A 14892-nucleotide genomic window follows, 5' to 3' on the forward strand; every position below is an offset into this window, starting at 1 on the left:
TTAAATATTGTTGAGTGAATGTATTTGTAGAATTTATACTTTAATAGGAAGTAAGTATATTGTTACGTGCAAAGATGATGTGATTTAGATATTATGTGAAATCTAAGACGAGTTCGTGCTTCAAATTTGCCAAGTAAACGATATGACGATTTTTAAAATTTGCTACACTGATTTTATAAAGTTGTCGTTTGCCGCAAAACATAAAGATATGGTGTAGTACAGTGCCATCTGCCCATTTCTAGCATGCTGAATGTTATCGTATTTTGAGTACGTGTTTTTCTTAGACTATTACAGTCTATTTTAATTGTTTTGCTGACTCTAAAGTCCGTAACACATTACCGCAGCGCACCTCAAGGAAGGTACGCCGCACCATTTGAATCACTCTCACTTGAGAGTGATTCAAATTTTAAACTTATCAAGGGACCGCCTGATAAAAAAAAACACCTACAGAACATTTATTCGTTAATAAAATTACAAACGTCATTCCTTGTGACTTCCTCTCTAAAATCACTTAATTATTAAATATTTAACGAGTTGACAATAGTGTTATAAAACTATTTTATTTAAATAGTTCCGACGACTTTCTTGAGATCCTATAAAATATGTTTTAATTATTATTTGTATGTTTTAAGCATGATAAAATAAGAAATTTTATATAAGCAATCATATTAAATCGATATCAAAGTCAATAAATAATGTACAACCCAAAACAGACGGCCGAACTGACGTGACAATGACATTTGGCGCGCTAAACATGGCGGATTTTCGGCCTCATTAGACGGAGACGGAGACATTTACGTATATTCATGTTTCATTTTATGCACTGAAATACTGTTATATTGTTTTCCTGCGAGTTAAAGTGCTGAGTAAGAGCGAGATATATATATGTGCCTTCAAAATGGGTGCTATTTATATAAGCAATTGTACGTATAGAACAATATGTCGTGTCCCTACTATATAGGTCTATGATAGCCGCACGTAAAACCGATTTCTGGCGTGGCGACGCGTCGCCATGCGCAATCGACTGTGCGATTCTCTCCCACTCGATCCAGCGTTAAGCCATTTCTCTCGCTACACTGAGCTCGGATACCTATAGTGTATACAGTGTTGTTTACTACAGTACACATAAACTTGAAAACAATATATTTTTTCGTAATATTTTATTTTATCATTATGACATATTTAGTTCTTATCACAATCTGTTCTTTTCTGCATATTACTTTTACAAAATAATGTCGATGTTTCACATTTGCCAGGCGTCCCGTGACGGCTCACATTTTTTTTCTAGATTAGTTCCTTTAATCTACGGATATAGTCAGTTGCAGCATTACTTTTTAAAAACTTGTATTTCATTTATTTCATTCATTTGTTTTTTTCAAAAAATAATTTACAATAATTACCTATTGCTGGTGCGAAGTGGTTGTGCGTTCGTCTGCCCGGTCTACTAGTCTACTGGTCCATTGTTATTGGGGAGCGAGACTTCAATCTACTGACCTAATATGGTCAGTATTTAGTTGATGTTTACGGGATCCTCGGGCCGCTTCACACAAACTAGACCGTAAAATCATTACCAACCTTAGCTAATTAAAATAGGAATAGTATTTTCATTGATTTTTCGCGAAAATTACTTTTACGGTTTAATCGCTCCATATTTTTAAATCATTATTTTACCTCAAGCAACTACGAAAACTTTAAAACATTCGTAGCGTCGGAAATATGATTGATGAATGATGAATGATTATGATTCTGTCGTACAAGGAGTTAAATGAAAACTCATTAATATCTTTGGTAAATCTTTATTGAAATTCTAATCACATTCAACACTACGTTTACAAACCGACAAATACATTGATTTTAAAATGTAACTATTCTAATTTAAAAGATTTCATATTCATTTACTAAAGAGATTTTTAAAAACCTTTAACTCGTCGAGGGCTGCTTCTTATTTGAATTCGCGCTACGATTATTATTCAACCGTGGATTATTCAAGTCACTGGCAACCCTAACCTAAGTTACCTAAAAAGCAATGAACATTCATAATGTATTGTTGCCATTAATTTAAAATACTATGTTTAATAAATTTAAGCTGCTGCTACACTACTGTCACAAAAAGAGACATTCATTTCATGCCACAACAAACATTAGCAAATCGTAGGCAGAAAATTCTGTCAAAAAATGCTACTTTTTTATAATAATAGTGAGATTTTCTTCAACTTAAACGAGACTCGCATAGAACTTCTTGACATTACGAAAAGTAAAAGTTTTGTTTAATATTGTTAGCTTTTAGATTATAACAATTTTCGTTGAAGGAAGTGTAGAAATCACTTAGATTTATATTCAAACTTTTTGCTAAAACTTGTAATGAATACATAGTTTTTTTCTAAGACAAAAACCTTATAGATACGTTTTGATACATATTAATAAATATTGTTAAGAAATATTATATACGGAATGTAGGTGAATACAACATGACTTTTAAAAAGTACAGTCCTACTAAATTATCTATGGACATCATATTACTAAACAACCAGTATGGAGGAGTTTTTTGGCGGGAACGTTAGGAGCGAAGTCGTGTGAATTATTTTATTTTGTTATATTAGTGTTTCTTGAGGATCAAACTTGTAGTATTGGTGGCTTTTTAACAGTTTAGCATCTGTAACAATTCTCACGTATGCTAAAATCAATTCTCGGATTGTTTCTTAAATGATTAAGTAAATTCCGATCACATTACAGACATTCTCATTTCGACTTGATTGATTATAAGTTCAACGTCACTTCACGTCACGTCAATTCAGCAGAATGACTAAGTTTAAAGTGATTGCTTTCTCAGTCTGAAGATAACTTAGTCGGGCTGTACAAAATCATATTCCTTCAACATCTTATACTAGATATACCTACACATAGTTTGCTATAGTCACATTGTCTTTACAAGTTGTTTGGCTTAAAGGGCTTTGTTTCCAAGCCAGTAAAGTTTATTAAAAAAATAATAACCTTTAAATAAGTTGTTTGTATGGAATTGGAAGCGATAATGTTAATAACTACTACTCATTGCCAGAGACAAAATCGTGTCACGTGACTAAGCATATCAAGGTGTTTCGTTGTCTATGGCGTAGCTATTTTTGTCTTCTAGTTTATTCATTGATCTATTGATAAAATTCTAGTGACGTATGTTCTTCTTAACATTCGACAATGTGACTATTCCATTTTAATTTTAATAAAACACTACAATAATATTTAAGAATTTCTACCGTTTTTTAAGTTTTATGTCATGTACGTAAACTTTTACAATATGGTGTATTTTCGAAGTGTGCTTTTAATAAACGAAGTAAATTGCACCAACACGAATATTAAGTTACTAGTGATGACCATGGGCAGATCTGTATACCGTGAACCGGTTCTATTCATTATTGAAACATACTAAGCCGCATCAGCTCACGTTTGTTTACTCCTGGTCCTGAGCGTTTTCCAATACACACCCAAATCGATCATTATAATCAGTAAATAATACCACATCGAAGCACTGGCAACACTTACAAGACATCTGAAAGCACACTTCGAAACACTATGAAACTACTAAATTATTTCGCCAATACATTTTATAAGTAAAAAACGATTAACATGCACATTCACATGACAAAAGCGATAAGTACGTAAGTGAAAGTTTTTTTTTTTAATTTCTAAACTAACATTGAACGTCGCTATGGAATGTCCGTTAATTCATTAATTTTGAAGGTAATTTGATATTAAGACCAGATCTTCGTTACTTAGAAGCAATGCGAATAAGATGAATTTATGCAGCACTATTGAGGGCATTACGATTGCTAGATGAGGAATTAAATTATCACGCGCCTACATTAACTCCGTAGTTAAGCGAGGGTTTATATTTAAAAACGCAGACAAAATATTCCTTTGAATGTAGGTACGCTTCAATTATTTACTCTCCTTATAAGCATGAGATTTGAACAACCGTGTATCGTAAATTATTAAACATTTTAATGAAATTCCCAAACAGTCATACGAATTTTATTCGAGAAAAAAATTGTTTTTTTTTTAAATAAACATAATGACGGCCGTTGCAAATTTTAATAACTGCATGTATTCAGTTACGGTAAGGAAATCTCGAATTTAACAATTAGAAATGTGTTAAATGTGGATTAAATAAATATTTCCGGTTCACCAAAATAATATACGTCTTCTTGCTTTAGCCTACCTGTTTTAAAATTCATTTAAAAACCGCCAATAAATTAACACGAAGCAATGAATTATGAATTATACAGCCTAAGACCTTTCATTAGCTATTTCTATGCAGCTGCTACTAAAAAACAAATAAAAACAACATATTTTTTTTTATAACAAAATAAACTATCACAAACTTATTTTTTAAATTAAATTAATAAATAAAAAAACAGTCGCACGTCGATTTTCCTTAAACAACGAATACTCGTTGAAAATAATATTTATTGTTATGTTGGCCAACATTATTATACAACATTAGGATTTCGCATTGTGTTCGCTTGTAATAATTTTTTTTTTAGCTCGATCTCGCTCAGGATTTATGGCCATACTGCCATTTAGACTAACGAAAGAAAAAGGCTCTGATTTTAGTTAATGAACCCCGGTTATCGCTTAGCATCAAGCTTTTTTTTTACCATCAACACAAATTCTCTATGAAGCAAAGCGCAAGTGTTTCTAGTGCGAGTTTTTCTGTTTATTCTTTCGCAATATGGTAAACTATAATTTGAGGTAGAAACACTGTCATAAACATGACGCGTTAGGACGAATATGTAGGTACTTCTTCTTCGTCATCGAAACGCACGAGAAAGTGAGAACGGTAACGCAAGTTATTGACCATTTCAAATATTTTATGATTACGATTTTAAATATTTTTACAACGGGATACACGTTACTGAAACACAACTCATAAGTTGATAGCTTGAAAAGCGCGCTGATGAAGTCATTTAAATTATTTTTAGCAACTCTCACTTTACGCACAGAAGTCGCAGTATGAATCTTTTCCGATACACGTCTGCGTTGAGCCGTAGGACGATAAGCAGCGCCATCTAGTGTCAGCGACATGCCACAGCTTTACGAGGTGACGAGAGCATTACTAATACGTTCCTGTGTCTATGTAAGCATATGTGGCCTTCTGAGCACGTCCGTATATATTATTGGTCAAATTGTGTAGGTGAATATTTACTAGAATTTTACGTATGACAATAAGTCCGGTTATCCGAAAAGTGGCTTTCGCCAGTCTTTGCAACAATATTTTTTTTCGGAGGGTAGGCGTATTACGAACGTGCACCATAAGTACCCTCGTTCTGCCAATGAAGCAAAACAGCAGAAGTTTGAAGGATACGGCTATACAAGACAAATGAGACTTTAGGATGACGTCAAAGCTGTCTCAAACGCCTCAAAGCCATACGTTGCGGTTTCAAGGATGAGACAGTACAATGTAATAGAAACTTCAACTTCAAGGTGAACGGTGGCGGTCGTTATGTCTACAGGCGCCGATGACCACTTAACATTAAATAGGTTAAGTTCGATGGCCAATGAGTGCAATAACAATGTCAGTAATAATGTAGGCCAATTAACACTAGTGTTTTATATAAAAATAATAATTTTAAATAAAATCTCAAAATCATGCTACGCTGACTAGGAATCTGTCACAGTCAATGATATATGTATTATTAAGATCACACATGTCTTTTTGCCGTAACACATTGGCTACTTAATAAAAACTAAACGCATAGAGCCGTCTGAAATATAAGAAAACTATATGTAACAGAGTGAAATGTAAGCACTTCAACGTACCCAAAACACACAACAGTACTAAGCATAGTGTTGAGAGATTAATAATCTCTGTTTGTTTTTTAAATCATTTAAATATTATCCATTTGAAATATTGTTTGTGGAATAACATTGGTTTATCTGTATTCGCAATACCATTTTAAGGGTTCAAATTAACGTAGATAATCGACTAAAATTTATACATAATAATGTTTGGAAGTATAATACATATTTCGAAATTTAAGGAATAAAAAAAAACATCACAAAAACACAATTATAACAAATAGGCATTTAAAAACTAAGCTACTTTCAAATAGGAAAATTTAAAACAAAAATAGGGTAGAAATATTTTTTTTTCTATAGATATGATAGAGTACGCGTCACTTAAAAAGAACGCTGGCGGTCAAGCTGCGCACTAGCCTATTTATCGATGTATTTGGTGGAATGAGGTGCGGCGCGGGGCGGGCGTGCTATTGGTTCGTCAGTCGACCTTTGCTTTCCGCGCTGGATTTACGTTACGTTCGTTCTCAAAATACTATCGCGCACATAAGTTTTAATTACAAAAAGGTTTTACACAGAAAAGTGAAAAAAAATATTTATGACGTATATTGTTTTATGAAGAAAGAGGCTGATAATAATGCAGTTAAAAATTTGAAATAATGCATGAAACGGACCGCAGTGGCAACAAAATGTTCCCGAGTCTAATTTAATTTTTAGGGTTCCGTACCTCAATAGGAAAAAATTGAACCCTTTGATCACTTTGTTGTCCGTCCGTCCGTCCGTCTGTCTGTCTGTCTGTTCGTATTCAGATTAAACATTATACGCAGAAATTAAACATGTTTTTAATTCTATTTCATAAAATTCTATCTAATATATTATTTTGAATGTACCTACCATGTACGATCTTACCACCGTACAATTTTATTATAGTTAAGGAATGCCGACCAGTACCAGAACGTCATGCTTACTCGCGACGCGATCCACTTTTTGCCGCGTGACAACAAATAATATAATATGAATTTAATTACAGTCAAGAGAGTGCATCACTAAGAATCGTACAATTCACATCAAGAGAAATTATCATCTTTATAACTTTACCTAAACTTTAACTTTCATAAACTACTTTAACTTCAAACTTATGATATTTTTCTGCGCTCTCCTGTAAGATGTAACTGCATACAGCTACAAGAGTACACAACTACTAAACTGTACATACCAATAACCAATATACGAAGCCGCGAGCGAAAGATTACTTCAAAAATAAAACAAAAGTACTTAGTATTTTCGTGCGCGAGTGTATCCATGCGCAAACACACCCCCTCCACTTTCTTCCAGCGTTCTTTTTACGTGACGCGCGCTCTACTATAATATACATATTATAATCATCATATAATATTATACACATATACAACACGGACAGAACCATTCTGACCTATAGGTGTAAAAAATTTTGAACAGCATAGCTGAAAAGATTTTAATTTAAATTAAAGACAATTTCTGGTTCATCAGCATAATATGAATATTATAGGACATATTATGATATTACAATATACACTCAGGGAAGATTATAAAATTCGAATTTTAATAATGGTTAGTCTCAAAATTAATTCCTATTTTGAACTCGCTGATAGTTCCTATAGCTCGATACAAAAATGGTTAGGTGATGTTACAAAATTGTGCGTTCAAAAATCTTATAATTAAATATAACACTATCGGCACACAATCTATGATTGTTGTACCGTTGAATAGTTGTAAATTATATTATAAATTAACAACATGTCGGATGGGACCCTGTATTCAATGATATCTCCGAATTTGCGTCAGATACTATATAATAATAATATGGTATAAATAATAAATTCATTCGAAATACATTCGATATTATATTATTGAGCAACACTATCTCCAGTACTGTCGTATAAAATTTAACGGTATTTTTTAATACTTTAATCCGATTCGATTTTGAAGGAACACGTTTGACAGTTCTTTGTGTACATTCGAAATTTAAGGCAACCTTCCGAACACAGCGATGCGCAATGAGCGTGTTTGTTTTACGCCGTCGATCGATTCGAACGAGAGCAACACGAGTACAAAACGTTAGGGATAAACAAATCGATTTCCACCATAAACAATCGATCGCCAATTTTACAGTCTCGATCGCTCTGTTGAGATTTCGATGCAAAATTGCACTTAAAATTCGGATAACATTATAAAAACTGTTAATCACATAAGTCGGAAGACCGAATTCGGCACGCCAGTAATTTTGACAAATAACTTCATTCATACACCCGAAATCGATAAAATTTCTAAAATTTATTCGATTCAATCCGTAATTATCACTCGTTTGTATGTTGAAAATCAATTTGGCAGTTGTATAAACGCGCACAATAGTGCAAGGCAACGAGAGAAAATATCGATAGATAAATAATTCGTGACACAGTCGACAGACGTTCACCGCGACCGATGATATTCGAAAGGTTGGCATGACGTATCGATTCTTATTCGTTACATCCGCATATTTAAATTTCGAATTGAAGAAACGCGTAAGTATGTCTTGGGTACGTTTAGGGCGCGAATGATAGAGTCGATGGTCGGAGGTATCGCGTTGGGCGAGGGGGCGAGGCTAGGCGGAGGGGGACGCGTGCGGGGCGGGGACGGGTCACCGCGCACCCCGCCCGCGACGGCCCGGCTTCCCGCGGCGGTTGAATCCTCTATTATACAAATCACACATTAGCATGGACTGGTGGTAGGACCTCTTGTGAGTCCGCGTGGGTAGGTACCACCGCCCTGCCTATTTCTGCCGTGAAGCAGTCATGCGTTTCGGTTTGAAGGGTGAGGCAGCCGTTGTAACTATACTTGAGACCTTAGAGCTTATATCTCAAGGTGGGTGACGCATTTGCATTGTAGACGTCTATGGGCTCCAGTAACCACTTAGCATCAGGTTGGCTTTGAGCTCATCCGCCCAACTAAGCAAAAAAAAATGTTTGAAGACAAACGGCCTCCTTCAAGTCTCCTCCGCAAATCCCTCAACGTATATTCAATTTGGGAGTCCGTTCTCTGCAATGTGAATGGTCAGTGATACCTGTACGGTCCGCGGTAGGGCGGGCGAGGCTGCGTGTCGGCGGCGGCGGCGTCGCCCCCGCTGTGGCGCGCTCCCCCCGCGCCCGCCCCGGGCTGCGCGTCGCGCGACGACCCGGCCACATTGTTCCGGGATGCCTGAGTATTATTTTATAAGAGAAAACATGTGTGTGTTTAAAGGCTACGTCAAACAGAACGCGTACTTAGCGCGTGTCAGAGCGCTAAACTGACGGCGCGATATGACGCCGAGATGTGTTGTTCTATAAAGGCTTCGTCAAACAGAACGCGTACTTATAAGTACGCAACACTCTGTCGCGGCGTTAGGACGCTTTGACGTCAGGCGTTGTAATTTTTTACAAATTTCATTTAGCGTGAATATGTATCAAAATACTTGATAATACCCGAAAAATTGATAGAATTATTTAGAAAATACTCATGCTTATACAATGACACATGTGAATCACTTGACATCTTAATACTTTTAAATTTTCACACTGCTATCGAAAGGCACTATGATTTGGCGAATGCGTTGCGTCAACGAGCGTTGGCCTCATCTACTTAATTTGTGTGACATGAAAAGAGCGCGACGTTAAAACGCAGCGCTAAGTACGCGTTCTGTTTGACGAAGCCATTAAAGGCTACACTTTAGACAAATATTAATAAAGAGAAGAGAAATTATTCTCAATTTGACCATAGACTATAAGCAATAAGAAAAGTTTGACAATAAGCAAATAGTACATGCGTGTGTGTGTGTCAAATATATCATGGTAGTGTGTGTTGTTTTTTTTATTGATTTAATGTAATTTTTTATGCATAATCTAAAAAAATTAGCATGCTGCACTCCTCTATATTCTCTATAAGTGTGGGAAATTTCGTAATCCTCCGTCCCCGCAATTTTCGTAAAAATGGGTACAAAGTTTTTGCTTCACGTATTAATATATAGTCATAGAGAATAAACAGTAAGATATTTATATATTTACGTTGTCAGTAGTGGGTGTGGTTGTGATGGTCAGCAGGGGGGGCCCATTGTCGCCCATACCGACGACCCCGCCCTTAGCAACTTGCACAGCTAACAGTTCGGCCATCTTCATTTGGAGTTCCTGGTCGAAGAAAAACAAAGGTTCAGTACAAAATTGCACGATGTTTTTTTTCCTTCTTTTTTTGCAACCGTTACTCACTTTTAGTTCAGCTGTCAAGCGGAACGGTGGTGCCGACAGGGAGCTCTTTGGTGGGGGAGCCTCCTTTAAAGTGTCCACGTCACATGATACCGTGCAACGACACACCGGGCATGTTTGCTGAAATGTTTGTAATATTTGTAGAATTTTCTTTTGATACTACAGTTCCAATACTAAGGTGATTACGTTAATTAAGAGCAGTATGCTCTGCGCGTTCCCGGGTGTACTTCTAATAGGCTCTACTTCTCGTTCTGTCTATTCCTGTCACCATTTTTTTTTTATTGCCTTTGTAGGCAGACGAGCATACGGACCACCTGATGGTGAGTGGTTACCGTCGCCCATGGACTTCAGCAATGCCAGGGGCAGGGCCAAGCCGCTGCCTGCCTATTTGTCATATGTCCTAGTTTCAAGGTGAGATAGATACCTGTAACTGTTTTGTTCACTCGCACAGGAGTTCACACAGAGGTTACAAAAGATCATAGTCGTCCTTGTACAATACAAATGAGACTTCAATCTCATTTTTCATAGCCGGTTATGACCTTTAGTTAATAAATTTGCATTAATTTAATATTTCGAAAATACCTGGTAAGGTGGCACTTGCATCTGTTGCCAAGTAGGTAGTTTCTCAAGTTCCTCGTGATAATATTTCTTGCCAGCGATGAAATGGTTTGCAAGGCAATGATTGTGGAAGTAATGATAGCATTGCGTCTTTATAAACAAATCACCATCGACAAAATCATATAGGCATATGACACACTGGCCACGAGGAAGATTGCTCTTAGTCAGATGATCACGTACAATCTGAAAATCACCACACATACATTTGAATTTAATAGTAAAATACTTGTTTTGGTCAGAAATAACTAATTTGTTCATCTGTTTTAGCTGTAAGCCAATTATGAATTGAGTCAAATTAAGTAGATCAAGTTAAATAGATCTCCACTTTGTTCAGCAGTCATCATCATCATCATCATTCCTTCCTATTACCCTCTGCTGGGGTGTAGGGCTCGAATCCAATTTTTCCATTTACATCGGTCTTGGGCAGTCTATTCTAGCTCCTCCCACGTCATGCCCAAGACCCCTAGCTCCTGCTCCACCGAGCGACGCCAAGTTGTTCTGGGGCGGCCTCTCTTCCTCTTGCCAGACACTTTCCAGGACAGTGCTCTCTTTGATAGGTGGGTATCGGGCTTTCTCAAGTATTTTTATATATTTTTTTTTTTTTTTTTTTTTTTTTTTTTTTATTGCTTAGATGGGTGGACGAGCTCACAGCCCACCTGATGTTAAGTGGTTACTGGAGCCCATAGACATCCACAACGTAAATGCGCCACCCACCTTGAGATACAAGTTCTAAGGTCTCAAGTATAGTAACGACGGCTGCCCCACCCTTCAAACCGAAACGCATTACTGCTTCACGGCAGAAATAGGCAGGGTGGTGGTACCCACCCGCGCGGACTCACAAGAGGTCCTACCACCAGTAAAAATTATAATATTATAATATTATTAATTATAATATTTCAGCAGTACTCATGCAAATTTGTATACGTTGCGAAATGCTGACAACATTGTCAAAAAATTCTAAAGATAGTGCCGCTCTATGGCTAATAATCAAAAATATTCTGGCGTTCTGTTAATACTTGCTCGCAGGCAAATCGCACTAAGATCTGACGTATATTGGAGAAAGTGTATCAATACTTGATAACAGCACCTAGCCTATTCCTGCCATGAGGCAGTGATAGTAATTACAGTATACCTCGTATGTTACATAGCGGCACTCACGTAGTGATTGATATCCCACAGATCCTTGATATCAAGATATCGGGCAGACTGAAATTGTCCACAGGTTCACACAATAAAAAATCTGGGGTTTCAAGATACCCTAACAACCGGCAATTGTTAATAGTACATATAGCACATAATGTTCAGAATAAATAATCGAAAAGAGCAGCTACCAATACTTATAAATGTAACTTAACAAAACAAAGCAGTGACTAAACAAAATCCTGAATTGGTAGAGAACATTAAGAGCATTATGTTATTGTTAGCAATAGAATAACATAAACCCCATGAAAACTCTTCTTATAATACAATAATCACTAATTTGGGATTGTAGTTGAGGAGAGAATCTTCAATATGAAAAATAGAGATTTGTTCCAGGGAGAACTAGTGACTGTGATGAAGAAATCTCATCAAAAGATTCTTTTTGCAAATGTTTGTGTTATATAATCCCTCTATGTATAATAAAAAGGACCCTCATCAAGACAATAAAACTGAACTACCTGGAACATTAATGGTTATATAAACCAGAATACCTAGTAAACATGAACAAACAAAACTAATAGTTACATGGAAATTGCTTTGACATTAAAAATGCCAATTTTTTTTAGATCCAGAGTGCTTTCAAATTATCACAAATACCCAACTTTTGTTTAGTAAATTTGAATATATAACACAAATTGTGTTTACTTTATAATAATCAACAAAAATATACATATAACTTAAATAGTCGACTTACTTATTATAAAAATTGTATAGGATAATTTAAATTAATTTAAAATTTTAAATATCAAATCAAATCAATATCAAATTAATTGGCTGGGTCTATGTTATGCATTTCTTGTCAGTAATTAGTGTAAGGGCATACACGTCTGTTAAAATTTGATAATTTTGATATTTTTATTGAAGTTAGTCAGCAAACGTAGAAAGGTGGCACGGCATGACACACCCTCTTATCGTAGTCACCATTAACCATATCACAGCCCAGATGGAGCGAGAGCTAACTACCACCTTCGATTTATGTGATGCAAGAGCAAACAACCCATATATGTCCTTTCGGATCTCAATCCACTCGTGTGTTTTTCAGCTTTGCCTGTGCTCTCGGTATTCTAAGCACTGGTTACCAATCTCCTTGAATTAGCCTAATTTAATGTAAGATTTTGATGAACGAAAAATATTTTCTCAATTGGTCACATTTCCGGTCCTACAGTAGTCCAATATATCACCACTGCTCTTGCTGGGGCAAATATTAGCAAATTCATTCAGGCTGAGCCCTGAGAGCTTTTTCACTAATTGTGGTGAAGCCAGTACAACCCTTTGAGACTACTAGCAGTAGAATATATGAAAACCTAAATAATTAAACATTTTGTAATTTGGTGTCCCAAACAAGTAGGTAGTAGTACTTCATAAATTAATTTTGCATTTATATTTTAGGAGCACTACTGAGTTGTGAAAATAAAGAGGACTGGACTCAGGCTTTTACCTCATTAGACATGTATATATATTAATGGAGATACCAAGGCCAAATTATTTGTCTGCTGTCTATTTAAGTCCAATCCAAAAAGAAGTCCTAGACATAGCTTCACTAATGTTCTAGCACAGATTTTTTTAACAAAAACATCATAGTATATGAATAAAAAAAGAATAATAATACTTGGCAAGCAAAAAACCAAATATATGTAATATGATGAATAAAAATTTAAATACACCACTGACCTGAGCTGACCACACAAAAGCTAAGAAAAAAGAAGTAAGCTTACTAGGTAAAAAGAAATCTCTCAATAACAATTTTGTTATCTATATCAATTCTCTGTGTACAAAGCTGTTTATAAAAATTAAAATAATTGTTAATCTTCATTCTCATTCAAATGTCTTCTCAAATTTTTATCAGTTTTATTTATAACATATTATGTTTAAAGCCAGTCAAGAAATAGAACAAAGCAAGTCAACTACCTACACTAATGCATGTTACTTCCATGTCTATAGTCAGTCTAACGAGTAATTGTGGCAACAATCTATCTATTTTCAGTACAAGAAATAAATATTGTAATTTTCCTTAGCTCAACAGTTTAAAATTCTAACATTTATTAAGGCCACTCGATTGTATAGTTATTTTTTATAATTATTCATTGACTTACTCCAATAAGTTCAAACACTATTGGTTGTCCCAAATTATTTTTCAATTTGTCTTGAATATGTGTGTTGATAGTGTCTAAAATCATATCATCTAGACCTCTAGGGTTTTTGAGCGCTACTTCTGGGCTGGTGTCTGGATAGCCAGAAGACAACCCCACCTCCAGAGTCACACATACATATTGCTGATCGATATTATCCCCCGTCAACGGATGGATGATCGTTTCAATTATGTATTTTGGGACATCTCCAACGCGTTTTACTACCACATCTTTCAGTAGAATTGCTTCTAATGCTTGCACCTCGTCCGTGATTCTGTTAAAAACAATAAAATGTTATACGAAATACAAATTTCATACAAATTTATTCCGAACAAGATATAACACACCTTTCATCGCCGGAGGACGACATTTTAGTGATTTAAAACTGTTCTACAAATTATTATTGATGCATTCAGCTCAGACTTCAGGCAAGCGCAATGCAGCTGACGCAGCTTAACATATGGTATAATATGTACTTTTATTTATGTTTCCAGCTTCATGCAAAGCTCAGGCTGCTCGCATTGATTTCAGCGAGGGGACTGAGGGGTGGGGAAGGCAACGACACTTCCATCCATAGACTTATACTGACCATAGACAATTACTGTGATTTTTTTAAAGCTTTTATAGTCTGGTAATAAGACGTTTACGCCAAGTCATATTTCTTTTATTATTCTGTTCTCTCAAAAATTATCTGAAGCGCAATTAAATGAAACTGATTAATTGAAGACTTTTAAGCAATTGGCATAAAGTTAAATGGAACGAGGTGAGATGGGATGAAATAAAAACTCGGTAAAATGTTGGTTTTTTATTGAGAGTGGACTTTTTCTAAGAACCCGAGAAGTCACGTGCAGCGGATTGTTTCATATTCACACTAGCTTTTGTCCGCGACTTCGTCCACGTGGAAT

At 35.7% G+C, this 14892-nt stretch overlaps 1 protein-coding gene across 1 annotated transcript; it reads right to left on the reverse strand.

The window, feature by feature from the left end:
* Positions 1 to 1780: 1780 nt before the first annotated feature.
* LOC101745961 (E3 ubiquitin-protein ligase RNF25) lies at positions 1781 to 14544 on the reverse strand. The gene is made up of 7 exons (XM_012691397.4): positions 14335 to 14544; positions 13952 to 14261; positions 10623 to 10841; positions 10044 to 10160; positions 9846 to 9965; positions 8870 to 9003; positions 1781 to 8498 (listed from the first exon to the last, which is right to left on the reverse strand). The coding sequence occupies exons 1-7, from the start codon at positions 14355 to 14357 to the stop codon at positions 8447 to 8449; spliced, it is 975 nt and encodes a 324-aa protein (XP_012546851.2). The 5' UTR covers positions 14358 to 14544; the 3' UTR covers positions 1781 to 8446.
* Positions 14545 to 14892: the final 348 nt, after the last annotated feature.

Source organism: Bombyx mori, chromosome 8, assembly GCF_030269925.1.
Source record: "Bombyx mori chromosome 8, ASM3026992v2".
Lineage (NCBI taxonomy): Eukaryota > Metazoa > Arthropoda > Insecta > Lepidoptera > Bombycidae > Bombyx > Bombyx mori.

Coding starts and splice junctions, on each gene's coding strand:
- LOC101745961 (XM_012691397.4), bottom strand. CDS start 14,357: ATGTCGTCCTCCGGCGATGAAAG. Junction 14,262..14,334: donor TCGTCCTCCGGCGATGAAAG/GTGTGTTATATC, acceptor TGTTTTTAACAG/AATCACGGACGAGGTGCAAG. Junction 9,004..9,845: donor CCACACCCACTACTGACAAC/GTAAATATATAA, acceptor AATAATACTCAG/GCATCCCGGAACAATGTGGC.